The sequence below is a fragment of the Pseudochaenichthys georgianus genome, chromosome 11 (genome assembly GCF_902827115.2).
Source record: "Pseudochaenichthys georgianus chromosome 11, fPseGeo1.2, whole genome shotgun sequence".
Lineage (NCBI taxonomy): Eukaryota > Metazoa > Chordata > Actinopteri > Perciformes > Channichthyidae > Pseudochaenichthys > Pseudochaenichthys georgianus.
This window is the reverse complement of record NC_047513.1, coordinates 32,908,712-32,935,738: the sequence shown is the minus strand read 5'-3', so window position 1 is coordinate 32,935,738 and position 27,027 is coordinate 32,908,712. Positions and strand designations below refer to the sequence as shown.

The window sequence follows — 27,027 nt, the reverse complement described above, 5'->3', positions numbered from 1 at the left end:
TAGAACACATCATAGCACAGAGACAGCTCTGGTTAAAGTCACAAATGACATTCTAATAGCCTCAGACAAGGGACTTGTCTCTATTCTTGTTTTGCTCGATCTCAGTGCTGCATTTGATACTATCGACCATGATATCCTATTGCAAAGACTAGAGCACTTAGTTGGCATACAGGGAACTGCTTTAGGCTGGTTTAGGTCCTATCTATCTGAACGCTCTCAGTTTGTATGTGTTAACGATGAATCTTCCACGCAAACCAAAGTTAGCCATGGAGTGCCACAGGGCTCAGTGCTCGGACCCATTTTGTTCACATTATATATGCTCCCGTTAGACAATATTATAAGGAATCATTCTGTAAACTTTCATTGTTATGTGGATGATACTCAACTATATTTATCAATCAAGCCTGATGAAATTAATCCTCTAAATAAAATGTAAGACTGCCTTAAGGACTTAAAAACGTGGATGACCTTAAACTTTTTGATGTTAAGCACGACCAAAACTGAAGTTATTGTACTTAGCCCAAAGAATCTACGAAACAAATTATCTAAAGATATACTAACTATGGATGGCATTAATTTGGCCTCCAGTGAGACTGTAAGGAATCTTGGTGTTATATTTGATCAGGATTTATCCTTTAACGCCCACATAAAATCAATTTCAAGGACCGCCTATTTCCATCTACGTAACATTGCAAAAATCAGGCATATCTTGCCTCAAAACGATGCAGAGACACTAGTCCATGCATTTGTTACTTATAGGCTGGATTATTGTAACTCCTTATTATCAGGGAGTACCAAGAAGTCAGTCAAGTCGCTTCAGCTGATTCAAAATGCTGCAGCTCGTGTACTAACCAGAGTTAGGAAAAGGGACCACATTACTCCCGTTCTGGCTGCCTTACACTGGCTCCCTATAGAACACAGGATAGCATTTAAAATTCTTCTTCTCGCCTACAAAGCCCTTAATGGGCAGGCGCCATCTTACCTTAAAGAACTCATTATACCCTACTGTCCTACTAGGGCATTGCGTTCCAAGAATGCAGGGTTGTTGGTTGTTCCTAGAGTCTCTAAAAGTACAATGGGAGCCAGAGCCTTTTCTTATCAAGCTCCACATTTGTGGAATCAGCTTCCAGTTTGTGTTCGGGCGGCAGACACCCTATCCGTTTTTAAGAGTGCGCTTAAGACCTTCCTTTTTGATAAAGCTTATAGTTAGGGCTGATTAGATTCAGCCCTAGTTTTGCTGATATAGGCTTAGTTTGTCGGGGGACATCTTACTTCTTCCTTCTCTCTGTCTGTACCTGTGTCCTCTCATGTTCCCATTAACCCAGCTTCCCCACATTTCTTTCTTTTTGGTGTCTATATACGCTGGGATCCGGAGTCATGGATGATCCTGCGGTCCTGTGTCCTGCATCGCGAGCCCTGGATGGATATCCTCGTGGATTCATCCTCCTATTATACACACATGCATTTCCAAACATTTTGACTACCTATGTTGCAAATGTATTATATTTTCAATTTACACACGGCATCTATTGCACGTCTGTCCGTCCTGGGAGAGGGATCCCCCCTCTGTTGCTCTCCCTGAGGTTTCTCCCATTTTTCCTTTTAAACTGTGAGTTTTCTTCGGAAGTTTTTCCTTGTACGATGTGAGGGTCTAAGGACAGAGGGTGTCGTATTGTCATACTGATATGTTGTACAAACTGTGAAGTCCACTGAGACAAATGTAACATTTGTGATATTGGGCTCTATAAATAAACATTGATTGATTGATGATTGATTGACCTACAAATAACCCTAATAATAATCCCATTTCCAATCTTCCAACTGTTCATATTTTTTGGTCAATTAACAAACCTATTAAAAATGTGTTGTTCAACAAATTTGAGCCTTTGCCACATTTATTTGCATTATTTATATAATTCCTACATAATCGGGAAGCTTCCAACTCTGTTATGTAAATACAAGTCTCACCATGGAAACCTTTGATCTCTGGACACCTCGTTAGCTCAAATATAAACACCTGTGTCATGGAACACGATGATGTCATCGCTCCAACTGACATGTTCAGAGTAGCAGACTTCAGATAATGGTTAATGGTCCTGCCCTCAACAGCTCTATGTCAATTATGGGGTGTCACCATAGGCTGTTGCCATGGAAACGCATCCCTCGCCATAAAACAGCTTTTCAGCATGAAGCATTGCCACTAGCAATTTCTTCAGAAATTGCATTCTCTAGTTGTATATGCAAACCCCAGCAATTTGAACTACAATACAGTTTCCAAGTATTCAACAGAAATTCAGAACATATTAACCATATTTTATTTATCATCATAAAAAAACCAACAACAGTCATTCTTCAGACTCCAACTTTCATCTGGTTGTTGGGTGGAAGGGCCTTGCCCAGGTGGGTTCCCACAGTCAGTCCAAACTCCTTGGCGGCATGTTTCTCATGGACCTCAGGCTTCAGCTGGTAACCCTTCTCCCCATCAAAGCAGTCCAAGGGAGTGAAAGCAAGTGGGTTTTCTCCCAGGAGGCCTTGCATGCGCGTGCACCAGCCCTCCAGCATGGTACCGCGTGCCTCAGAGGAAACGTGAGACGGGGCCCAGAAGATCTGAGGAGCCAGAACCTGGAAGCCACAGTAGTGCAGGATGTCATTCTTGAGGAAAAGGAAGGAAAAAAAATATATATAATGGGTGTTGATGCAGACAATAAATAAGTTTTCTCTGGAACAGCTTTTTGATAATCATTGATCCAAATAAAATACCTGCAGTGGCCAAAGAGTGACATTCATGTCTCCATTAATGCCATTTGCACTGAACATGGACTCCTGAGACCCAGTGGTGAAGGAGAGCATGGCCTTCTTGTCCTGTGGAAAAAGACAAGATCTACTGTAAGTAGGGAGAGATAGAGTCACAATAAGGCAAACATCTTGATTTGCTTTGTTACCTTGAAGATTCCCTGGCTGTAGCGCTTCTCGTGGGTGAAGGCAAAGCCCAGTGTGAGCACCCGGTCCATCCAGCCCTTCATGATGGCAGGAACAGTGAACCAGTACATGGGGAACTGAGAAGTAGGGCTAAGGTTAGTTCATAACAGAGGCATGGCTTAAAAGAATAACATATTTTCACTCTGGCTCTACCTGAAAAATGACGAGGTCGGCCTCAGTGAGTTTGCGTTGTTCTTCAGTGATATCAGCAGTAAGCGTTCCCGCCTCCCATGCCAGTTTGGTCTCCTCTCCGTAACAGAAGTGATCTGCATTCTTAACTTCTCCTGCAGGGAAAATAAATGTTTGCGAGTCTGATGATCAATTTGAAAGCTAAACTATTTATTTTCAGTGAGGTATTTACCAGTGATGTCCTCAGCTGTAGCAGTGGCCTTAAACGTCATGGCATACAGGTCAGATACTTCTACTGCGTAGCCCTTAGCAGTTAAAACTTCCACCACAGCGTCTTTGGCTGCAGAGTTGAAGGAGCCAGAGCTCTGGTGTGCATACACAATCAACACTTTCTTTGACACTAAAACAAGAAATACATGATTCCAATGAGAACACATCAGAACAGAAACACATGTATTAGATTCAATCTGAACATGAGCTATACACTCAAGCCCTCAGCAAATACAAGAACACAGAGTTAAAAACATACCCATTTTGAAGCAGGAAATTGTAAATGCTGGATTTTACAATTAGACTGTGTGTTGATGGAAAGAGTGGCTCATGCTAGAGCAAACTGAAGAAGCTGCTTTTATACTCCACACCACTCAACATACTGCCTTCTGGCTCATTTCTCACAGGTGCTGTCAATCAGCAATCAAGCTCACTGATCAATCAGATGGCAACAGGACTCATCAATCCAGTATCTACTCTACATGTATTTACTGAATTTGGACAGCATTTTAAATGGGGAGGAACTTTTCTACCACTACAAGCCAAGTATGTTTATGTGTTTATCCAGCTGCAGACTCAGTCAGTTTTTAACACAGGACACACTTACAATAGTACTCTCGCAAAAAAAGTGTCATTCATGTGTGCTTTTTCCCCGTTTAGCCAACCCGAGACACCGCGTAGGTTTTTCCATGTCTCTGTTTTTGCGTCATTTAATACAGAGGCCCTGCAGATCTGAAGGATCAGAACGAGGATACTATTCTAGAGATGGGACGACAATGTGCAGAGCTACAAAAGCATTATAAGATGCATATTTTGAAAGTTATAGGCAACTTCAATTCAAGCATTAAAGTATTTTGGTGAAGGGAGGATTAGATCAAAATCACACAGGGTTGACAGAATAAGTGTTTAAATGAAGGGGTTACAGATCAATTTCGTTAATCAATCAATCAATGTTTATTTATATAGCCCAATATCACAAATGGTACATTTGTCTCAGTGGACTTCACAGTTTGTACAGAATATCAGAATGAAAATACGACACCATCTGTCCTTGGACACCCTGTCCTTAGACCCTCACATTACAAGGAAACACTTTCAGAGAAAACCCAGAGTTTAAAGGGGAACATGGAGAAACCTCAGGGAGAGCAACAGAGGAGGGATCCCTCTCCCAGGGCGGACAGACGTGCAATAGATGCCGTGTGTAAATCAAAGAGATAATACATTACAAAAAGGGCCAATGTTGTTAGACCTCTGTCCACTTCTCCCCCTACATAGCCCAGACAGCTCCAGCTGAAGCCAAACCTGTCCCACCAATCTGCACACAAATGATGTCAAGTCTCCTGACCACAGAATTTAACTTGAGAAACTTCAGTGAATAGTCAACTTGGCTCCAAGTTTAGCAATCAGTGAAATCCTTCCCAATTGGAGTTTGATGGACGTCGTGTCACAATACTTAACATTGGTAAGCCTAAAGAAAATTGCATACAACCAGTTTCCATAACGACATATTGTGTGCATTGCCATGAAAGCTGAATGAGTCAAACAACAGTGTTATATAAATACAAGTAAAATGCTGAGAAGTACAAATGCTTTATTGGCTCTTATTGTATATGCAAATCCCAGCAATTTGAACAACAACACAGTTTCCAAGTATTCAACAGAAATTCAGAACATATCCACCATTTTTTATTTATCATCATAAAAAACCAACAACAGTCATTCATTCTTCAGACTCCAGCTTTCATCTGGTTGTTGGTTGGCAGGGCCTTGCCCAGGTGGATCCCCACGGTCAGTCCAAACTCCTTGGCGGCATGTTTCTCATGGACCTAAATGGGAGGTGGGAGCTTTCTCCCATTTTCCCCTTAAACTGTGGGTTTTCTCTGGAAGTGTTTCCTTGTACGATGTGAGGGTCTAAGGACAGAGGGTCTAAGGATAGAGGGTCTAAGGACAGAGGGTCTAAGGATAGAGGGTGTCGTTTTTCTCATTCTGATATTCTGAACAATCTGTGCTGTTGTATTTGCTGTAAAGTGTCTCTACTGTAAGCTATTTTTATTATATGTACAGCACTTTGGCTCGGCCAAAAATCGTTTATAAATGTTCTATATAAATAAAACTTGATTTGATTTGATACAGGGAACTGCTTTAGGCTGGTTTAGGTCCTATCTATCTGAACACTCTCAGTTTGTACGTGTCAACGATGAATCTTCCACGCAAACCAAAGTTAGCCATGGAGTGCCACAGGGCTCAGTGCTCGGACCTATTTTGTTCACATTATATATGCTCCCGTTAGGCAATATTATAAGGAATCATTCTGTAAACTTTCATTGTTATGCGGATGATACTCAACTATATTTATCAATCATGCCTGATGAAATTAATCATCTAAATAAAATGCAAGACTGCCTCAAGGACTTAAAAACGTGGATGACCATAAACTTTTTGATGTTAAACACGACAAAAACTGAAGTTATTGTACTTGGCCCGAAGAATCTACGAAACAAATTATCTAAAGATATACTAACTATGGATGGCATTAATTTGGCCTCCAATGAGACTGTAAGGAATGTTGGTGTTATATTTGATCAGGATTTATCCTTTAACGCCCACATAAAATCAATTTCAAGGACCGCCTACTTCCATCTACGTAACATTGCAAAAATCAGGCATATCTTGCCTCAAAACGATGCAGAGAAACTAGTTCATGCATTTGTTACTTCTAGGCTGGATTATTGTAACTATTATCAGGGAGTACCAAGAAGTCAGTCAAGACGCTTCAGCTGATTCAAAATGCTGCAGCTCGTGTACTAACCAGAGTTAGGAAAAGGGACCACATTACTCCTGTTCTGGCTGCCTTACACTGGCTCCCTATAGAACACAGGATAGAATTTAAAATTCTTCTCGCCTACAAAGCCCTTAATGGGCAGGCGCCATCTTACCTTAAAGAACTCATTATACCCTACTGTCCTACTAGGGCATTGCGTTCCAATAATGCAGGGTTGTTGGTTGTTCCTAGAGTCTCTAAAAGTACAATGGGAGCCAGAGCCTTTTCTTATCAAGCTCCACATTTGTGGAATCAGCTTCCAGTTTGTGTTCGGGCGGCAGACACCCTATCCGTTTTTAAGAGTGCGCTTAAGACCTTCCTTTTTGATAAAGCTTATAGTTAGGGCTGATTAGATTCAGCCCCTAGTTTTGCTGATATAGGCTTAGTTTGTCAGGGGACATCTTACTTCTCTCTAGAAAATTGTATACAACCGGTTGCCATAGCGACATATTGTGTGCATTACCATTTAAGCTGAATGAGTCAAACGACTGTTATATAAATACAAGTAAAAAGCTGAGAAGTACTTTACTTGATGTATTAGCTCTAATTATTGTATATGCAAACCCCAGCTATTTGAACTACAATACAGTTTCCAAGTATTCAACAGAAATTCAGAACATATTAACCATCTTTTATTTATCATCATAAAAAAACAACAACAGTCATTCTTCAGACTCCAGCTTTCATCTGGTTGTTGGGTGGCAGGGCCTTGCCCAGGTGGGTCCCCACGGTCAGTCCAAACTCCTTTGCGGCATGTTTCTCATGGACCTCAGGCTTCAGCTGGTAACCCTTCTCCCCATCAAAGCAGTCCAAGGGAGTGAAAGCAAGTGGGTTTTCTCCCAGGAGGCCTTGCATGCGCGTGCGCCAGCCCTCCAGCATGGTACCGCGTGCCTCAGAGGAAATGTGAGACGGGGCCCAGAAGATCTGAGGAGCCAGAACCTGGAAGCCACAGTAGTGCAGGATGCCATTCTGGAGGAAAAGAAAGGGAAAAAAAAGATAATGGGTGTTGATGCAGACAATAAATAAGTTACCTCTGGAACAGCTTTATGATAATCATTCGTTCAAATAAAATACCTGCAGTGGCCAAAGAGTGACATTCATGTCTCCATTAATGCCATTTGCACTGAACATGGACTCCTGAGACCCAGTGGTGAAGGAGAGCATGGCCCTCTTGTCCTGTGGAAAAAGACAAGATCTACTGTAAGTAGGGAGACATAGAGTCACAATAAGGCAAACCTCTTGATTTGCTTTGTTACCTTGAAGATTCCCTGGCTGTAGCGCTTCTCGTGGGTGAAGGCAAAGCCCAGTGTGAGCACCCGGTCCATCCAGCCCTTCATGATGGCAGGAACAGTGAACCAGTACATGGGGAACTGAGAAGTAGGGCTAAGGTTATTTCATAACAGAGGCATGGCTTAAAAGAGTAACACATTTTCATTCTGGCTCTACCTGAAAGATGACGAGGTCGGCCTCAGTGAGTTTGCGTTGTTCTTCAGTGATATCAGCAGTAAGCTTTCCCGCCTCCCATGCCAGTTTGGTCTCCTCTCCGTAACAGAAGTGATCTGCATTCTTAACTTCTCCTGCAGGGAAAATAAATGTTTGAGAGTCTGAAGACCAATTTGAAAGCTAAACTATTTATTTTCAGTGAGGTATTTACCAGTGATGTCCTCAGCTGTAGCAGTGGCCTTAAACGTCATGGCATACAGGTCAGATACTTCTACTGCGTAGCCCTTAGCAGTTAAAACTTCCACCGCAGCGTCTTTGGCTGCAGAGTTGAAGGAGCCAGAGCTCTGGTGTGCATACACAATCAACACTTTCTTTGACACTAAAACGAGAAATACATGATTCCAATGAGAACACATCAGAACAGAAACACATGTATTAGATTCAATCTGAACATGAGCTATACACTCAAGCCCTCAGCAAATACGAGAACACAAAGTCAAAAACATACCCATTTTGAAGCAGGAAATTGTAAATGCTGGATTTTACAATTAGACTGTGTGTTGATGGAAAGAGTGGCTCATACTAGAGCAAACTGAAGAAGCTGCTTTTATACTCCACACCACTCAACATACTGCCTTCTGGCTCATTTCTCACAGGTGCTGTCAATCAGCAATCAAGGTCACTGACCAATCAGATGGCAACAGGACTCATCGATCTAGTATATAATCTACATGTATTCACTGAATTTGGACAGCATTTCAAATGGGGAGGAACTTTTTTAGCACTACAAGCCAAGTATGTGTATGTGTTTATCCAGCTGCAGACTCAGCCAGTTTTTAACACAGGACACACTTACAATAGTACTCTTGCAAAAAAGGTGTCATTCATGTGTGAACCCAAGACACAGCGTAGGTTTTTCCATGTCTCTGTTTTTGCGTCTTTTAATACAGAGGCCCTGCAGATCTGAAGGATCAGAACGAGGATACTATTCTAGAGATTGGACGACAATGTGCAGAGCTACAAAAGCATTATAAGATGCATATTTTGAAAGTTATAGGCAACTTAAATTAAAGCATTCAATATTTTGGTGAAGGGAGGATTAGATCAACATCACACAGGGTTGACAGACTAAGTGTTTAAATGAAGGGGTTACAGATCAATTTCGTTAATCAATCAATCAATGTTTATTTATATAGCCCAATATCACAAATGGTACATTTGTCTCAGTGGACTTCACAGTTTGTACAGAATATCAGAATGACAATACGACACCATCTGTCCTTGGACACCCTGTCCTTAGACCCTCACATTACAAGGAAACACTTCCAGAGAAAACCCAGAGTTTAAAGGGGAACATGGAGAAACCTCAGGGAGAGCAACAGAGGAGGGATCCCTCTCCCAGGGCGGACAGACGTGCAATAGATGCCGTGTGTAAATCGAAGAGATAATACATTACAAAAAGGGCCAATGTTGTTAGACTTCTGTCCACTTCTCCCCCTACATAGCCCAGACAGCTCCAGCTGAAGCCAAGCCTGTCCCACCAATCTGCACACAAATGATGTCAAGTCTCCTGACCACAGAATTAACTTGAGAAACTTCAGTGAATAGTCAACTTGGCTCCAAGTTTAGCAATCAGTGAAATCCTTCCCAATTGGAGTTTGATGGACGTCGTGTCACAATACTTAACATTGGTAAACCTAAAGAAAATTGCATACAACCGGTTGCCATAATAACGACATATTGTGTGCATTGCCATTAAAGCTGAATGAGTCAAACAACAGTGTTATATAAATACAAGTAAAATGTTGAGAAGTACAAATGCTTTATTGGCTCTTATTGTATATGCAAATCCCAGCCATTTGAACTACACTACAGTTTCCAAGTATTCAACAGAAATTCAGAACATATCCACCATTTTTTATTTATCATCATAAAAAACCAACAACAGTCATTCATTCTTCAGACTCCAGCTTTCATCTGGTTGTTGGGTGGCAGGGCCTTGCCCAGGTTGATCCCCATGGTCAGTCCAAACTCCTTGGCGGCATGTTTCTCATGGACCTAAATGGGAGGTGGGAGCTTTCTCCCATTTTCCCCTTAAACTGTGGGTTTTCTCTGGAAGTGTTTCCTTGTACGATGTGAGGGTCTAAGGACAGAGGGTCTAAGGATAGAGGGTCTAAGTATAGAGGGTCTAAGGACAGAGGGTCTAAGGATAGAGGGTGTCGTTTTTCTCATTCTGATATTCTGAACAATCTGTGCTGTTGTATTTGCTGTAAAGTGTCTCGACTGTAAGCTATTTTTATTATATGTACAGCACTTTGGCTCGAACAAATATCGTTTATAAATGTTCTATATAAATAAAACTTGATTTGATTTGATACAGGGAACTGCTTTAGGCTGGTTTAGGTCCTATCTATCTGAACACTCTCAGTTTGTACGTGTCAACGATGAATCTTCCACGCAAACCAAAGTTAGCCATGGAGTGCCACAGGGCTCAGTGCTCGGACCTATTTTGTTCACATTATATATGCTCCCGTTAGGCAATATTATAAGGAATCATTCTGTAAACTTTCATTGTTATGCGGATGATACTCAACTATATTTATCAATCATGCCTGATGAAATTAATCATCTAAATAAAATGCAAGACTGCCTCAAGGACTTAAAAACGTGGATGACCATAAACTTTTTGATGTTAAACACGACAAAAACTGAAGTTATTGTACTTGGCCCGAAGAATCTACGAAACAAATTATCTAAAGATATACTAACTATGGATGGCATTAATTTGGCCTCCAATGAGACTGTAAGGAATGTTGGTGTTATATTTGATCAGGATTTATCCTTTAACGCCCACATAAAATCAATTTCAAGGACCGCCTACTTCCATCTACGTAACATTGCAAAAATCAGGCATATCTTGCCTCAAAACGATGCAGAGAAACTAGTCCATGCATTTGTTACTTCTAGGCTGGATTATTGTAACTATTATCAGGGAGTACCAAGAAGTCTGTCAAGACGCTTCAGCTGCTTCAAAATGCTGCAGCTCGTGTACTAACCAGAGTTAGGAAAAGGAACCACATTACTCCTGTTCTGGCTGCCTTACACTGGCTCCCTATAGAACACAGGATAGAATTTAAAATTCTTCTTCTCGCCTACAAAGCCCTTAATGGGCAGGCGCCATCTTACCTTAAGGAACTCATTATACCCTACTGTCCTACTAGGGCATTGCGTTCCAAGAATGCAGGGTTGTTGGTTGTTCCTAGAGTCTCTAAAAGTACAATGGGAGCCAGAGCCTTTTCTTATCAAGCTCCACATTTGTGGAATCAGCTTCCAGTTTGTGTTCGGGCGGCAGACACCCTATCCATTTTTAAGAGTGCGCTTAAGACCTTCCTTTTTGATAAAGCTTATAGTTAGGGCTGATTAGATTCAGCCCCTAGTTTTGCTGATATAGGCTTAGTTTGTCGGGGGACATCTTACTTCTCTCTAGAAAATTGTATACAACCGGTTGCCATAGCGACATATTGTGTGCATTACCATTTAAGCTGAATGAGTCAAACGACTGTTATATAAATACAAGTAAAAAGCACTTTACTTGATTTATTAGCTCTAATTATTGTATATGCAAACCCCAGCTATTTGAACTACAATACAGTTTCCAAGTATTCAACAGCAATTCAGAACATATTAACCATCTTTTATTTATCATCATAAAAAACCAACAGTCATTCTTCAGACTCCAGCTTTCATCTGGTTGTTGGGTGGCAGGGCCTTGCCCAGGTGGGTCCCCACGGTCAGTCCATACTCCTTGGCGGCATGTTTCTCATGGAACTCAGGCTTCAGCTGGTAACCCTTCTCCCCATCAAAGCAGTCCAAGGGAGTGAAAGCAAGTGGGTTTTCTCCCAGGAGGCCTTGCATGCGCGTGCGCCAGGCCTCCAGCATGGTACCGCGTGCCTCAGAGGAAACGTGAGACGGGGCCCAGAAGATCTGAGGAGCCAGAACCTGGAAGCCACAGTAGTGCAGGATGCCATTCTGGAGGAAACAGGGAGATACAATTAGTGATGATGCAGACAATAAATAAGTTTCCCCTGGAACAGCTTTTTGATAATCATTGATCCAAATAAAAATACCTGCAGTGGCCAAAGAGTGACATTCATGTCTCCATTAATGCCATTTGCACTGAACATGGACTCCTGAGACCCAGTGGTGAAGGAGAGCATGGCCTTCTTGTCCTGTGGAAAAAGACAAGATCTACTGTAAGTAGGGAGAGATAGTCACAATAAGGCAAACCTCTTGATTTGCTTTGTTACCTTGAAGATTCCCTGGCTGTAGCGCTTCTCGTGGGTGAAGGCAAAGCCCAGTGTGAGCACCCGGTCCATCCAGCCCTTCATGATGGCAGGAACAGTGAACCAGTACATGGGGAACTGAGAAGTAGGGCTAAGGTTAGTTCATAACAGAGGCATGGCTTAAAAGAATAACATATTTTCACTCTGGCTCTACCTGAAAAATGACGAGGTCGGCCTCAGTGAGTTTGCGTTGTTCTTCAGTGATATCAGCAGTAAGTTTTCCCGCCTCCCATGCCAGTTTGGTCTCCTCTCCGTAACAGAAGTGATCTGCATTCTTAACTTCTCCTGCAGGGAAAATAAATGTTTGCGAGTCTGATGATCAATTTGAAAGCTAAACTATTTATTTTCAGTGAGGTATTTACCAGTGATGTCCTCAGCTGTAGCAGTGGCCTTAAACGTCATGGCATACAGGTCAGATACTTCTACTGCGTAGCCCTTAGCAGTTAAAACTTCCACCACAGCGTCTTTGGCTGCAGAGTTGAAGGAGCCAGAGCTCTGGTGTGCATACACAATCAACACTTTCTTTGACACTAAAACAAGAAATACATGATTCCAATGAGAACACATCAGAACAGAAACACATGTATTAGATTCAATCTGAACATGAGCTATACACTCAAGCCCTCAGCAAATACGAGAACACAAAGTCAAAAACATACCCATTTTGAAGCAGGAAATTGTAAATGCTGGATTTTACAATTAGACTGTGTGTTGATGGAAAGAGTGGCTCATGCGAGAGCAAACTGAAGAAGCTGCTTTTATACTCCACACCACTCAACATACTGCTTTCTGGCTCATTTATCACAGGTGCTGTCAATCAGCAATCAAACTCACTGACCAATCAGATGGCAACAGGACTCATCAATCCAGTATCTACTCCACATGTATTTACTGAATTTGGACAGCATTTTAAATGGGGAGGAACTTTTCTACCACTACAAGCCAAGTATGTTTATGTGTTTATCCAGCTGCAGACTCAGTCAGTTTTTAACACAGGACACACTTACAATAGTACTCTTGCAAAAAAAGTGTCATTCATGTGTGCTTTTTCCCCGTTTAGGCAACCCGAGACACAGCGTAGGTTTTTCCATGTCTCTTATGCATCTTTTAATACAGAGGCCCTGCAGATCTGAAGGATCAGAACGAGGATACTATTCTAGAGCTGGGACGACAATGTGCAGAGCTACAAAAGGCTTTCTACAAATATGCATATTTTGAAAGTTATAGCACCAAAGATCAAAGCATAATAGTTTGGTGATGGGAGGATTAGATCAAAATGACAGGGTTGACAGAATTTAAGTGTTTGAAATGAAGGGTTACAGATTATTTTTGTCAAGTCTCCTGACCACAGAAGTTAACTTGAGAAACTTCAGTGAATAGTCAACTTGGCTCCAAGTTTAGCAATCAGTGAAATCTTTCCCAGCAGGAGTTTGATGGACGTTGCGACTCTGTTGCTCCTTTGAAAAAGAAGACAATAAAACAACATGCCGAAACCCGCAAAGCAAGAGTCGAGACAACTTGAAAGGATATGGCGTTCCACTAAACTTGAAGAATCTCGTTTAATTTGGCATATTACTCTCAATGAATATAAGTAAGCACTGCGTAAAGCGAGAGCAGCCTACTACTCTTCATTAATAGATGAGAATAAGAATAATGCAAGATTTCTTTTCAGCACTGTAGCCAGGCTGACAGAGAGCCACAGCTCCATTGAGCCTTCTATTCCCATAGCACTCAGTAGCAATGATTTTATGTGCTTTTTTAACCATAACATTGTTACTCTTAGAAACTAAATGAATGACCTCTTGCCTTTTCCCAGTATAGTGTTATCAACAGCTCCCGGAAACGTAAGTTCTAATATTACACTAGATAGTAAACTAGAATGCTTTTCAGCCATTAACCTTGAACAACTAAATTCAATGATTCTCTCTTCTAAACCATCAACGTGCATGTTAGACCCAATTCCAACTAAGCTGTTGAAGGAAGTTTTTCCATTAATTAGCACTTCTTTATTAAATATTATGAATATGTCTTTATTATCAGGCTATGTTCCACAATCATTCAAAGTAGCAGTGATAAAACCGCTTCTTAAAAAGCACAACCTCGATCCAGAGGTTTTAGCCAACTGTAGACCTATTTCTAATCTTCTGTTCCTCTCAAAGATTCTTGAGAAAGCGGTCGCAAAACAGCTGTGTGATTACTTAAAAAATAATGATTTAATTGAAGATTTTCAGTCTGGCTTTAGAACACATCATAGCACAGAGACAGCTCTGGTTAAAGTCACAAATGACATTCTAAGAGCCTCAGACAAGGGACTTGTCTCTATTCTTGTTTTGCTCGATCTCAGTGCTGCATTTGATACTATCGACCATGATATCCTATTGCAAAGACCAGAGCACTTAGTTGGCATACTTAAAATATAGTACCTTATATTTCATATGTTTTCCCTTTAGACCCTTGCGGTTTATTATTAAAAAGCCTTACCCACCCCCCATTTTCCCTCTGCTGGCCTATGGCCTTGTAGAGGGTAACGGTCCCCTCTGCTGGTCTATGGCCTTGTAGAGGGTAACGGGGTACAGAGTCGCTTAGATAAGCGGGGGAGTACATCTGACGAAGAGATAGGTTGTTGTGCTCCCTATCTCTGTTTCTTATCTATATCTAATAGAACTGCTCGGGTCTTGATAGATTGAGTGGGGAAGTTCATGAGATCTTTCTAGAGGGTTATCAAGGATAACTTTTATCCAATGACCTTTTCCCTCTCTGTCTGTGTCTGTGTGTTCTCTTGTTCCAATTAACCCAGCCAAATATTCTTGTTTTGTATCTATATCTACGCCGGGATCCGGAGTCGAGGCTGATCCTCTTGCTGTAGTCCTGTGTCTTGGATCCTCTATCCTGAGTTCGGGATTAAGTCGTGGACTTCGGGTCGTGGCTGAACCTGTCTCTGCGGTCCTGCCTTGGGTCTCGTCATGCTGCTTCCCTGATGGCTCCCACAGGATTGTAGCTGACATCCTCGTGGATTCATCTTCTTATTACAGACACATGCATTTCCTAACATTCGGTCTATATGCTGTAAAATGTATTATCTCTTGGATTTACACACGGCATCTATTGCAAGTCTGTCCGTCCTAGGAGAGGGATCCCTCCTCTGTTGCTCTCCCTGAGGTTTCTCCCATGTTCCCCTTTAAACTGTGGGTTTTCTCTGGACGTTTTTCCTTGTACGATGTGAGGGTCTAAGGACAGAGGGTCTAAGGACAGAGGGTCTAAGGATAGAGGGTGTCGTTTTTCTCATACTGATATTCTGAACAATCTGTGCTGTTGTATTTCCTGTAAAGTGTCTCTACTTTAGGCTATTTTATTATATGTACAGCACTTTGACTCGACCAAAAATAGTTTATAAATGTGCTATATAAATAAAACTTGATTTGATTTGATTTGATACAGGGAACTGCTTTAGGCTGGTTTAGGTCCTATCTATCTGAACACTCTCAGTTTGTACGTGTCAACGATGAATCTTCCACGCAAACCAAAGTCAGCCATGGAGTGCCACAGGGCTCAGCGCTCGGACCTATTTTGTTCACATTATATATGCTCCCGTTAGGCAATATTATAAGGAATCATTCTGTAAACTTTCATTGTTATGCGGATGATACTCAACTATATGTATCAATCATGCCTGATGAAACAAATCACCTGAATACAATTCAAGACTGCCTCAAGGACTTAAAAACGTGGATGACCATAAACTTTTTGATGTTAAACACGAGAAAAACTGAAGTTATTGTACTCGGCCCGAAGAATCTACGAAACAAATTATCTAAAGATATACTAACTATGGATGGCATTAATTTAGCCTCCAGTGAGACTGTAAGGAATCTTGGTGTTATATTTGATCAGGATTTATCCTTTAACGCCCACATAAAATCAATTTCAAGGACCGCCTACTTCCATCTACTTAACATTGCAAAAATCAGGCATATCTTGCCTCAAAACAATGCAGAGAAACTAGTCCATGCATTTTTTACTTCTAGGCTGGATTATTGTAACTCCTTATTATCAGGGAGTACCAAGAAGTCAGTCAAGTCGCTTCAGCTGATTCAAAATGCTGCAGCTCGTGTACTAACCAGAGTTAGGAAAAGGGACCACATTACTCCTGTTCTGGCTGCCTTACACTGGCTCCCTATAGAACACAGGATAGAATTTAAAATTCTTCTTCTCGCCTACAAAGCCCTTAATGGGCAGGCGCCATCTTACCTTAAAGAACTCATTATACCCTACTGTCCTACTAGGGCATTGCGTTCCAAGAATGCAGGGTTGTTAGTTGTTCCTAGAGTCTCTAAAAGTACAATGGGAGCCAGAGCCTTTTCTTATCAAGCTCCACATTTGTGAAATCAGCTTCCAGTTTGTGTTCGGGCGGCAGACACCCTATCCGTTTTTAAGAGTGCGCTTAAGACCTTCGTTTTTGATAAAGCTTATAGTTAGGGCTGATTAGATTCAGCCCCTAGTTTTGCTGATATAGGCTTAGTTTGTCGGGGGACATCTTACTTCTCTCTAGAAAATTGTATACAACCGGTTGCCATAGCGACATATTGTGTGCATTACCATTTAAGCTGAATGAGTCAAACGACTGTTATATAAATAAAAGTAAAAAGCACTTTACTTGATTTATTAGCTCTAATTATTGTATATGCAAACCCCAGTTATTTGAACTACAATACAGTTTCCAAGTATTCAACAGAAATTCAGAACATATTAACCATCTTTTATTTATCATCATAAAAAACCAACAGTCATTCTTCAGACTCCAGCTTTCATCTGGTTGTTCGGTGGCAGGGCCTTGCCCAGGTGGGTCCCCACAGTCAGTCCAAACTCCTTTGCGGCATGTTTCTCATGGACCTCAGGCTTCAGCTGGTAGCCCTTCTCCCCATCAAAGCAGTCCAAGGGAGTGAAAGCAAGTGGGTTTTCTCCCAGGAGGCCTTGCATGCGCGTGCGCCAGCCCTCCAGCATGGTACCGCGTGCCTCAGAGGAAACGTGAGACGGGGCCCAGAAGATCTGAGGAGCCAGAACCTGGAAGCCACAGTAGTGCAGGATGCCATTCTGGAGGAAACAGGGAGATACAATTAGTGATGATGCAGACGATAAATAAGTTTCCTCTGGAACAGCTTTTTGATAATCATTGATCCAAATAAAATACCTGGAGTGGCCAAAGAGTGACATTCATGTCTCCATTAATGCCATTTGCACTGAACATGGACTCCTGAGAGCCAGTGGTGAAGGAGAGCATGGCCTTCTTGTCCTGTGGAAAAAGACAAGATCTACTGTAAGTAGGGAGAGATAGAGTCACAATAAGGCAAACCTCTTGATTTTCTTTGTTACCTTGAAGATTCCCTGGCTGTAGCGCTTCTCGTGGGTGAAGGCAAAGCCCAGTGTGAGCACCCGGTCCATCCAGCCCTTCATGATGGCAGGAACAGTGAACCAGTACATGGGGAACTGAGAAGTAGGGCTAAGGTTAGTTCATAACAGAGGCATGGCTTAAAAGAATAACACATTTTCATTCTGGCTCTACCTGAAAAATGACGAGGTCGGCCTCAGTGAGTTTGCGTTGTTCTTCAGTGATATCAGCAGTAAGCTTTCCCGCCTCCCATGCCAGTTTGGTCTCCTCTCCGTAACAGAAGTGATCTGCATTCTTAACTTCTCCTGCAGGGAAAATAAATGTTTGAGAGTCTGAAGACCAATTTGAAAGCTAAACTTTTATTTTCAGTGAGGTATTTACCAGTGAAGTCCTCAGCTGTAGCAGTGGCCTTAAACGTCATGGCATACAGGTCAGATACTTCTACTGCGTAGCCCTTAGCAGTTAAAACTTCCACCACAGCGTCTTTGGCTGCAGAGTTGAAGGAGCCAGAGCTCTGGTGTGCATACACAATCAACACTTTCTTTGACACTAAAACAAGAAATACATGATTCCAATGAGAACACATCAGAACAGAAACACATGTATTAGATTCAATCTGAACATGAGCTATACACTCAAGCCCTCAGCAAATACAAGAACACAAAGTTAAAAACATACCCATTTTGAAGCAGGAAATTGTAAATGCTGGATTTTACAATTAGACTGTGTGTTGATGGAAAGAGTGGCTCATGCTAGAGCAAACTGAAGAAGCTGCTTTTATACTCCACACCACTCAACATACTGCCTTCTGGCTCATTTCTCACAGGTGCTGTCAATCAACAATCAAGGTCACTGACCAATCAGATGGCAACAGGACTCATCGATCTAGTATATAATCTACATGTATTCACTGAATTTGGACAGCATTTTAAATGGGGAGGAACTTTTCTACCACTACAAGCCAAGTATGTTTATGTGTTTATCCAGCTGCAGACTCAGTCAGTTTTTAACACAGGACACACTTACAATAGTACTCTCGCAAAAAAAGTGTCATTCATGTGTGCTTTTTCCCCGTTTAGCCAACCCGAGACACCGCGTAGGTTTTTCCATGTCTCTGTTTTTGCGTCATTTAATACAGAGGCCCTGCAGATCTGTAGGATCAGAACGAGGATACTATTCTAGAGATGGGACGACAATGTGCAGAGCTACAAAAACATTATAAGATGCATATTTTGAAAGTTATAGGCAACTTAAATTCAAGCATTAAAGTATTTTGGTGAAGGGAGGATTAGATCAAAATCACACAGGGTTGACAGACTAAGTGTTTAAATGAAGGGGTTACAGATCAATTTCGTTAATCAATCAATCAATGTTTATTTATATAGCCCAATATCACAAATGGTACATTTGTCTCAGTGGACTTCACAGTTTGTACAGAATATCAGAATGACAATACGACACCATCTGTCCTTGGACACCCTGTCCTTAGACCCTCACATTACAAGGAAACACTGCCAGAGAAAACCCACAGTTTAAAGGGAACATGGGAGAAACCTCAGGGAGAGCAACAGAGGAGGGATCCCTCTCCCAAGATGGACAGACGTGCAATAGATGCCGTGTGTAAATCGAAGAGATAATACATTACAAAAAGGGCCAATGTTGTTAGACTTCTGTCCACTCCTCCCCCTACATAGCCCAGACAGCTCCAGCTGAAGTCAAACCTGTCCCACCAATCTGCACACAAATGATGTCAAGTCTCCTGACCACAGAATTAACTTGAGAAACTTCAGTGAATAGTCAACTTGGCTCCAAGTTTAGCAATCAGTGAAATCCTTCCCAATTGGAGTTTGATGGACGTCGTGTCACAATACTTAACATTGGTAAACCTAAAGAAAATTGCATACAACCGGTTGCCATAATAACGACATATTGTGTGCATTGCCATTAAAGCTGAATGAGTCAAACAACAGTGTTATATAAATACAAGTAAAATGCTGAGAAGTACAAATGCTTTGTTGGCTCTTATTGTATATGCAAATCCCAGCCATTTGAACTACACTACAGTTTCCAAGTATTCAACAGAAATTCAGAACATATCAACCATTTTTTATTTATCATCATAAAAAACCAACAACAGTCATTCATTCTTCAGACTCCAGCTTTCATTTGGTTGTTGGGTGGCAGGGCCTTGCCCAGGTGGATCCCCACGGTCAGTCCAAACTCCTTGGTGGCATGTTTCTCATGGACCTAAATGGGAGGTGGGAGGTTTCTCCCATTTTCCCCTTAAACTGTGGGTTTTCTCTGGAAGTGTTTCCTTGTACGATGTGAGGGTCTAAGGTCAGAGGGTCTAAGGATAGAGGGTCTAAGTATAGAGGGTCTAAGGACAGAGGGTCTAAGGATAGAGGTTGTCGTTTTTCTCATACTGATATTCTGAACAATCTGTGCTGTTGTATTTGCTGTAAAGTGTCTCTACTGTAGGCTATTTTTATTATATGTACAGCACTTTGGCTCCACCAAAAATCGTTTATAAATGTGCTATATAAATAAAACTTGATTTGATACAGGGAACTGCTTTAGGCTGGTTTAGGTTATATCTATCTGAACGCTCTCAGTTTGTACGTGTCAATGATGAATCTTCCACGCAAACCAAAGTCAGCCATGGAGTGCCACAGGGCTCAGTGCTCGGACCTATTTTGTTCACATTATATATGCTCCCGTTAGGCAATATTATAAGGAATCATTCTGTAAACGTTCATTGTTATGTGGATGATACTCAACTATATTTATCAATCAAGCCTGATGAAATTAATCCTCTAAATAAAATGTAAGACTGCCTCAAGGACTTAAAAACGTGGATGACCTTAAACTTTTTGATGTTAAACACGACCAAAACTGAAGTTATTGTACTTAGCCCAAAGAATCTACGAAACAAATTATCTAAAGATATACTAACTATGGATGGCATTAATTTGGCCTCCAGTGAGACTGTAAGGAATCTTGGTGTTATATTTGATCAGGATTTATCCTTTAACGCCCACATCAATTTCAAGGACCGCCTATTTCCATCTACGTAACATTGCAAAAATCAGGCATATCTTGCCTCAAAACGATGCAGAGACACTAGTCCATGCATTTGTTACTTCTAGGCTGGATTATTGTAACTCCTTATTATCAGGGAGTACCAAGAAGTCAGTTAAGTCGCTTCAGCTGATTCAAAATGCTGCAGCTTGTGTACTAACCAGAGTTAGGAAAAGGGACCACGTTACTCCTGTTCTAGCTGCCTTACACTGGCTCCCTATAGAACACAGGATAGAATTTAAAATTCTTCTTCTCGCCTACAAAGCCCTTAATGGGCAGGCGCCATCTTACCTTAAAGAACTCATTATACCCTACTGTCCTACTAGGGCATTGCGTTCCAAGAATGCAGGGTTGTTGGTTGTTCCTAGAGTCTCTAAAAGTACAATGGGAGCCAGAGCCTTTTCTTATCAAGCTCCACATTTGTGGAATCCGCTTCCAGTTTGTGTTCGGGCGGCAGACACCCTATCCGTTTTTAAGAGTGCGCTTAAGACCTTCCTTTTTGATAAAGCTTATAGTTAGGGCTGATTAGATTCAGCCCCTAGTTTTGCTGATATAGGCTTAGTTTGTCGGGGGACATCTTACTTCTCTCTAGAAAATTGTATACAACCGGTTGCCATAGCGACATATTGTGTGCATTAACATTTAAGCTGAATGAGTCAAACGACTGTTATATAAATACAAGTAAAAAGCACTTTACTTGATTTATTAGCTCTAATTATTGTATATGCAAACCCCAGTTATTTGAACTACAATACAGTTTCCAAGTATTCAACAGAAATTCAGAACATATTAACCATCTTTTATTTATCATCATAAAAAACCAACAGTCATTCTTCAGACTCCAGCTTTCATCTGGTTGTTGGGTGGCAGGGCCTTGCCCAGGTGGGTCCCCACGGTCAGTCCAAACTCCTTGGCGGCATGTTTCTCATGGACCTCAGGCTTCAGCTGGTAACCCTTCTCCCCATCAAAGCAGTCCAAGGGAGTGAAAGCAAGTGGGTTTTCTCCCAGGAGGCCTTGCATGCGTGTGCACCAGCCCTCCAGCATGGTACCGCGTGCCTCAGAGGAAACGAGAGACGGGGCCCAGAAGATCTGAGGAGCCAGAACCTGGAAGCCACAGTAGTGCAGGATGCCATTCTGGAGGAAACAGGGATATAAAATTAGTGATGATGCAGACAATAAATACATTTCCTCTGGAACAGCTTTATGATAATCATTCGTTCAAATAAAATACCTGCAGTGGCCAAAGAGTAACATTCATGTCTCCATTAATGCCATTTGCACTGAACATGGACTCCTGAGACCCAGTGGTGAAGGAGAGCATGGCCTTCTTGTCCTGTGGAAAAAGACAAGATCTACTGTAAGTAGGGAGAGATAGAGTCACAATAAGGTAAACCTCTTGATTTGCTTTGTTACCTTGAAGATTCCCTGGCTGTAGCGCTTCTCGTGGGTGAAGGCAAAGCCCAGTGTGAGCACCCGGTCCATCCAGCCCTTCATGATGGCAGGAACAGTGAACCAGTACATGGGGAACTGAGAAGTAGGGCTAAGGTTAGTTCATAACAGAGGCATGGCTTAAAAGAGTAACACATTTTCATTCTGGCTCTACCTGAAAAATGACGAGGTCGGCCTCAGTGAGTTTGCGTTGTTCTTCAGTGATATCAGCAGTAAGCTTTCCCGCCTCCCATGCCAGTTTGGTCTCCTCTCCGTAACAGAAGTGATCTGCATTCTTAACTTTCTTTGACACTAAAACAAGAAATACATGATTCCAATGAGAACACATCAGAACAGAAACACATGTATTAGATTCAATCTGAACATGAGCTATACACTCAAGCCCTCAGCAAATACGAGAACACAAAGTCAAAAACATACCCATTTTGAAGCAGGAAATTGTAAATTCTGGATTTTACAATTAGACTGTGTGTTGATGGAAAGAGTGGCTCATGCTAGAGCAAACTGAAGAAGCTGCTTTTATACTCCACACCACTCAACATACTGCCTTCTGGCTCATTTCTCACAGGTGCTGTCAATCAGTAATCAAGGTCACTGACCAATCAGATGGCAACAGGACTCATCAATCTAGTATCTAATCTACATGTATTCACTGAATTTCGGCAGCATTTCAAATGGGGAGGAACTTTTTTACCACTACAAGCCAAGTATGTTTATGTGTTTATCCAGCTGCAGACTCAGTCAGTTTTTAACACAGGACACACTTACAATAGTACTCTTGCAAAAAAGGTGTCATTCATGTGTGCTTTTTCCCCGTTTAGCCAACCCAAGACACAGCGTAGGTTTTTCCATGTCTCTGTTTTTGCGTCTTTTAATACAGAGTCCCTGCAGATCTGAAGGATCAGAACGAGGATACTATTCTAGAGATGGGACGACAATGTGCAGAGCTACAAAAGCATTATAAGATGCATATTTTGAAAGTTATAGGCAACTTAAATTAAAGCATTCAATATTTTGGTGAAGGGAGGATTAGATCAAAATCACACAGGGTTGACAGAATAAGTGTTTAAATGAAGGGGTTACAGATCAATTTCGTTAATCAATCAATCAATGTTTATTTATATAGCCCAATATCACAAATGGTACATTTGTCTCAGTGGACTTCACAGTTTGTACAGAATATCAGAATGACAATACGACACCATCTGTCCTTGGACACCCTGTCCTTAGACCCTCACATTACAAGGAAACACTTCCAGAGAAAACCCAGAGTTTAAAGGGGAACATGGAGAAACCTCAGGGAGAGCAACAGAGGAGGGATCCCTCTCCCAGGGCGGACAGACGTGCAATAGATGCCGTGTGTAAATCGAAGAGATAATACATTACAAAAAGGGCCAATGTTGTTAGACCTCTGTCCACTTCTCCCCCTACATAGCCCAGACAGCTCCAGCTGAAGTCAAACCTGTCCCACCAGTCTGCACACAAATGATGTCAAGTCTCCTGACCACAGAATTAAACTTGAGAAACTTCAGTTAATAGTCAACTTGGCTCCAAGTTTAGCAATCAGTGAAATCTTTCCCAACAGGAGTTTGATGGGCGTCGTTTCACAATACTTAACATTGGGAAACCTAAAGAAAATGGCATACAACAGGTTGCCATAACGACATATTGTGTGCATTGCCATTAAAGCTGAATGAGTCAAACGACAGTGTTATATAAATACAAATAAAATGTTGAGAAGTACAAATGCTTTATTAGCTCTTATTGTATATGCAAATCCCAGCCATTTGAACTACAACGCAGTTTCCAAGCATTCAACAGAAATTCAGAACATATTAACCAGCTTTTATTTATCATCATAAAAAACCAACAACAGTCATTCATTCTTCAGACTCCAGCTTTCATCTGGTTGTTGGGTGGAATCAATCAATCAATCAATCAATGTTTATTTATATAGCCCAATATCACAAATGTTACATGTTTCTCAGTGGACTTCACAGTTTGTACAGAATATCAGTATGAAAATACGACACCCTCTGTCCTTAGACCCTCTGTCCTTATACCCTCACATCGTACAAGGAAAAACTGCCTTAAACTTTTAGAGATATTAAACATTGTTCAGACCTTGGTAAAGAGGCCTTCTTCAGATTTTAACATTTGTGTGTATTGAGCAGCTCGTAAGCCCCACGGACCCGGTTACGGGGCCGAAATCGCGTCATTTGCAGGAAACAACGTCTAAGGAACCTTCCTATTTAATAAACTATGAATGTTTTATATCCATATAACGGAAAAAAACTAATTTAACTGATCTTTTTCATTTAAAAAAATGTTAAACTAAAAAATGCTAACACTGACCCTCTGAATTAGCCCCGAGCGAAAAATGCTAACCTATTACTGCACCGAAAATCACTCCTAGCTCCATTATTACTTATCCTAGCTGCACATCAAACACATCGTTTATGATCGTAAGGAGACACAGAATCTATTGGTACCCACCTCAATACTCAAAGATTACGAATTCATGGAGAAAATAACAAAAACCTACATAAAAAAATGTGGCGCTAGGTAGCCATAAACGCTAACATGGCTTACCTTGGTCTTTGTCTGGTAAAAACTGGTCTTCAACGGCATAACAACGATGGTGTAGTTAATCCATAGGTTAATACATGTGTCTGTGTCCCCTTTGAAATGTTCTGATAATTCATAAGCAATAAAACTGCTTTTCCGTTTCCAGATATCAGAGCAGGGATATTGCACGCGCGGAGACGCAAGCTTTTTTTTTAACATGAGAGTCTATGGGACGATTTCCCTTCGATTATATTGGCTCTAACGGTCAGGAAGATGTCACATGTCAAAATCGAGCAAGAGATATGGAAAATCCACCCAAATGGCTCCAGAAGACTTTTTCTTTGCTAAATCTGTCTAAAAAGGTCAAATATCACTTGTTTTGCATCAATCTTGATACAGGGTACTTATTATCTGTTTTACTTTGGATTCCTAAAGCTTTTAGTCTACTAACCCATCATCGAAGGTTAGTTTTCACTGTAAGTACAAAATATATTTTGGACGGAAACTATAATTTACAGTTTTTTACCATGTTCAATCTGAATTTTCTTTAAAATAAAAAAACATCTATATATTGATTCTGACTGTTCTACATCCAACTCACAGGTTTATCATTACTTTGAGAAAAACGATTATTAATGTAACCCTTTTAGAAGGGAAGATATGGTCATTTGTTCTGGGAATGTCATTTTCGAGCCTGAAACCTGAAAAACAGGCTTGGGGCTTAACAGGTTAGGCTAGAGTGTGTGATCTCAAAGCTAGAGTGGAGGACAGCTTGAAATTCACCTTCATATATTTTTTTTAACCTGCCATAATTCCCAAACCCTACACTCCTGAGACATAATTTGCTATGACAAACGTAGAAAAACATCTCGTAGCTTGAAAAATGAAAAATAATTAAGCAAAATAATTAAACAAAATGCGTCTTGAGGGCATGAAGTGACAACAACTTTCAACATGTCTCCATTAAAGCCAATTGTAAATGCAAGCTGATCTTTACTCACAGCAGCAGCCGCACACCTTTAGTTAATCTGCCAAAAAGGCCACATTATTAACCCAAAAGTACACAAAAAGTACACTTCAGATGCTCAATTTCCTTCAGATGCTTCATGCGTTGAAATTTCACCGATATCTGTTACGGTTCTTCAACAAAACGTTCACGTGTAAGAGGTTTATCTCTCATTCAGAACAATAAAAATGCTCTCCTCGTCACCATGGAAACCTTTGATCTCTGGACACGTCGTTAGCTCAAATATAAACACCTGTGTCATGGAACACGATGATGTCATAACTCCAACTGACATGCTCAGAGCAGCAGACTTCAGATAATGGTAAATGGTCCAGCCCTCAACATGTCTATGTGCCATTAGTGAGTTTTCCTCAAAAGCTGTTGCCATGGCAACGTATCCCTCGCCGTAAAACAAAATATTGCTATAACTCCTATGAAAATGGTCAAAAACAGTCCAGTCGTGAAGACAGTTGTAAGGTTTCTTCAAATGCTGTTGCCTTGGCAACACAAAGCTCACTATGGAACACGGTTTTCTCACAACTTCAGTTCAAAACTTCACATTAAATAACATTTTCTCAGAATTGAAATTGTTCTCAACATTTTGACATTTTCTCCGAATTGACATTTTTCTCAGAATTTACATTTTTCTCAGAATTTTGACCTTTTTCAGATTTCTGACTTTTTTCAGGATTCTCTGAATTTTTACTGTATGTAAAGTAAACACTGAGCAAAAAGTCAAAATGCTGAAAAAGTTACCCTTGAACTAAAACTAGCCGATAAAATACTTAACTGACATTTCTCAGAATTTAGATTTTTTTTCCCCAGAATTTTGACTAGTTTATCAGATTTCTGACTTGTTTCTCAGATTTGACATTTTTCTCAGAATTGACATTTTTCTCAATATTTTGACCTTTTCTCAGAATTGACATTTTTCTCAGAATTGACATTTTTCTCAATATTTTGACCTTTTCTCAGAATTTACATTTTTCTCAGAATTTACATTTTTCTCAACATTTTGACCTTTTCTCAGAATTTACATTTTTCTTGGAATTTAGAATTTATTTTCAGCATTTTAACTTTTTTCTCAGATTGTTTACCTTTTTCAGATTTCTGACATTTTTCCTCAGAATTGACTTTTTTCAGGATTCTCTGAATTTTGACTATATTTAAAGTAAAAATTCTGAGCAAAAAGTCAAAATGCTGATAGTGATGCTGAATAGTTACTCTTGAACTAAAACTAAGCCGATAAAATACAACTGACGGTTCTCCGAATTTTCTCGGAATTGAAATGTTTATCAACATTTTTACATTATCCTCAGAATTGACATTTTTCTCAGACTTCTGACTTTTTGCTCAGAATTTTGACTTTTATTGGAATTGTATCAACATTTTGGCTTTTCTCAGAATTGAAATTTTTCTCAGATTTTAGACTTTTTCCCTCAGATTTCTGACTTTTTCAGGATTCTCAAAATGTTGACTGTATGTAAAGTAAAAATTCAAAATGCTTAAAAATAGTTACCCTTCAACTAAAACTAGCCAATAAAATATGAGACCC

General features: G+C 40.7%; 5 protein-coding genes across 5 annotated transcripts; all 5 read right to left on the bottom strand.

The window, feature by feature from the left end:
- Nucleotides 1-2,292: 2,292 nt before the first annotated feature.
- On the bottom strand, nucleotides 2,293-3,716 carry LOC117455427 (ribosyldihydronicotinamide dehydrogenase [quinone]-like). The gene is made up of 6 exons (XM_034094945.2): nucleotides 3,638-3,716; nucleotides 3,341-3,508; nucleotides 3,133-3,263; nucleotides 2,943-3,056; nucleotides 2,761-2,862; nucleotides 2,293-2,652 (listed from the first exon to the last, which is right to left on the bottom strand). Exons 1-6 carry the CDS (start codon nucleotides 3,639-3,641, stop codon nucleotides 2,353-2,355), a joined length of 819 nt encoding a protein of 272 aa, XP_033950836.1. The 5' UTR covers nucleotides 3,642-3,716; the 3' UTR covers nucleotides 2,293-2,352.
- Nucleotides 3,717-6,809: 3,093 nt separating this feature from the next.
- On the bottom strand, nucleotides 6,810-8,223 carry LOC117455416 (NAD(P)H dehydrogenase [quinone] 1-like). The gene is made up of 6 exons (XM_034094932.1): nucleotides 8,151-8,223; nucleotides 7,854-8,021; nucleotides 7,646-7,776; nucleotides 7,456-7,569; nucleotides 7,274-7,375; nucleotides 6,810-7,168 (listed from the first exon to the last, which is right to left on the bottom strand). The coding sequence occupies exons 1-6, from the start codon at nucleotides 8,152-8,154 to the stop codon at nucleotides 6,869-6,871; spliced, it is 819 nt and encodes a 272-aa protein (XP_033950823.1). The 5' UTR covers nucleotides 8,155-8,223; the 3' UTR covers nucleotides 6,810-6,868.
- Nucleotides 8,224-11,218: 2,995 nt separating this feature from the next.
- LOC117455424 (ribosyldihydronicotinamide dehydrogenase [quinone]-like) lies at nucleotides 11,219-12,741 on the bottom strand. Its single transcript, XM_034094941.2, has 6 exons — nucleotides 12,645-12,741; nucleotides 12,348-12,515; nucleotides 12,140-12,270; nucleotides 11,950-12,063; nucleotides 11,770-11,871; nucleotides 11,219-11,671 (listed from the first exon to the last, which is right to left on the bottom strand). The coding sequence occupies exons 1-6, from the start codon at nucleotides 12,646-12,648 to the stop codon at nucleotides 11,372-11,374; spliced, it is 819 nt and encodes a 272-aa protein (XP_033950832.1). The 5' UTR covers nucleotides 12,649-12,741; the 3' UTR covers nucleotides 11,219-11,371.
- A 3,979-nt stretch (nucleotides 12,742-16,720) lies between these two features.
- LOC117455403 (NAD(P)H dehydrogenase [quinone] 1-like) lies at nucleotides 16,721-18,128 on the bottom strand. Its single transcript, XM_034094915.1, has 6 exons — nucleotides 18,050-18,128; nucleotides 17,753-17,920; nucleotides 17,546-17,676; nucleotides 17,356-17,469; nucleotides 17,174-17,275; nucleotides 16,721-17,076 (listed from the first exon to the last, which is right to left on the bottom strand). Exons 1-6 carry the CDS (start codon nucleotides 18,051-18,053, stop codon nucleotides 16,777-16,779), a joined length of 819 nt encoding a protein of 272 aa, XP_033950806.1. The 5' UTR covers nucleotides 18,054-18,128; the 3' UTR covers nucleotides 16,721-16,776.
- A 3,096-nt stretch (nucleotides 18,129-21,224) lies between these two features.
- On the bottom strand, nucleotides 21,225-22,396 carry LOC117455482 (NAD(P)H dehydrogenase [quinone] 1-like). The gene is made up of 5 exons (XM_034094998.2): nucleotides 22,319-22,396; nucleotides 22,053-22,189; nucleotides 21,863-21,976; nucleotides 21,681-21,782; nucleotides 21,225-21,583 (listed from the first exon to the last, which is right to left on the bottom strand). Exons 1-5 carry the CDS (start codon nucleotides 22,320-22,322, stop codon nucleotides 21,284-21,286), a joined length of 657 nt encoding a protein of 218 aa, XP_033950889.1. The 5' UTR covers nucleotides 22,323-22,396; the 3' UTR covers nucleotides 21,225-21,283.
- Nucleotides 22,397-27,027: the final 4,631 nt, after the last annotated feature.

Excerpts from the sequence above, each read along its gene's own strand:
- LOC117455482 (XM_034094998.2), bottom strand. Across the intron at positions 21,977-22,052 it reads CCGACCTCGTCATTTTTCAG|TTCCCCATGTACTGGTTCAC; the intron begins GTAGAGCCAGAA and ends CCTACTTCTCAG. Across the intron at positions 21,783-21,862 it reads ACAGCCAGGGAATCTTCAAG|GACAAGAAGGCCATGCTCTC; the intron begins GTAACAAAGCAA and ends CTTTTTCCACAG.
- LOC117455427 (XM_034094945.2), bottom strand. Across the intron at positions 3,264-3,340 it reads TACAGCTGAGGACATCACTG|GAGAAGTTAAGAATGCAGAT; the intron begins GTAAATACCTCA and ends TTTTCCCTGCAG. Across the intron at positions 2,863-2,942 it reads ACAGCCAGGGAATCTTCAAG|GACAAGAAGGCCATGCTCTC; the intron begins GTAACAAAGCAA and ends CTTTTTCCACAG.
- LOC117455416 (XM_034094932.1), bottom strand. Across the intron at positions 7,777-7,853 it reads TACAGCTGAGGACATCACTG|GAGAAGTTAAGAATGCAGAT; the intron begins GTAAATACCTCA and ends TTTTCCCTGCAG. Across the intron at positions 7,570-7,645 it reads CCGACCTCGTCATCTTTCAG|TTCCCCATGTACTGGTTCAC; the intron begins GTAGAGCCAGAA and ends CCTACTTCTCAG.
- LOC117455403 (XM_034094915.1), bottom strand. Across the intron at positions 17,276-17,355 it reads ACAGCCAGGGAATCTTCAAG|GACAAGAAGGCCATGCTCTC; the intron begins GTAACAAAGAAA and ends CTTTTTCCACAG. Across the intron at positions 17,077-17,173 it reads TCACTCTTTGGCCACTCCAG|AATGGCATCCTGCACTACTG; the intron begins GTATTTTATTTG and ends TGTTTCCTCCAG.
- LOC117455424 (XM_034094941.2), bottom strand. Across the intron at positions 12,271-12,347 it reads TACAGCTGAGGACATCACTG|GAGAAGTTAAGAATGCAGAT; the intron begins GTAAATACCTCA and ends TTTTCCCTGCAG. Across the intron at positions 11,872-11,949 it reads ACAGCCAGGGAATCTTCAAG|GACAAGAAGGCCATGCTCTC; the intron begins GTAACAAAGCAA and ends CTTTTTCCACAG.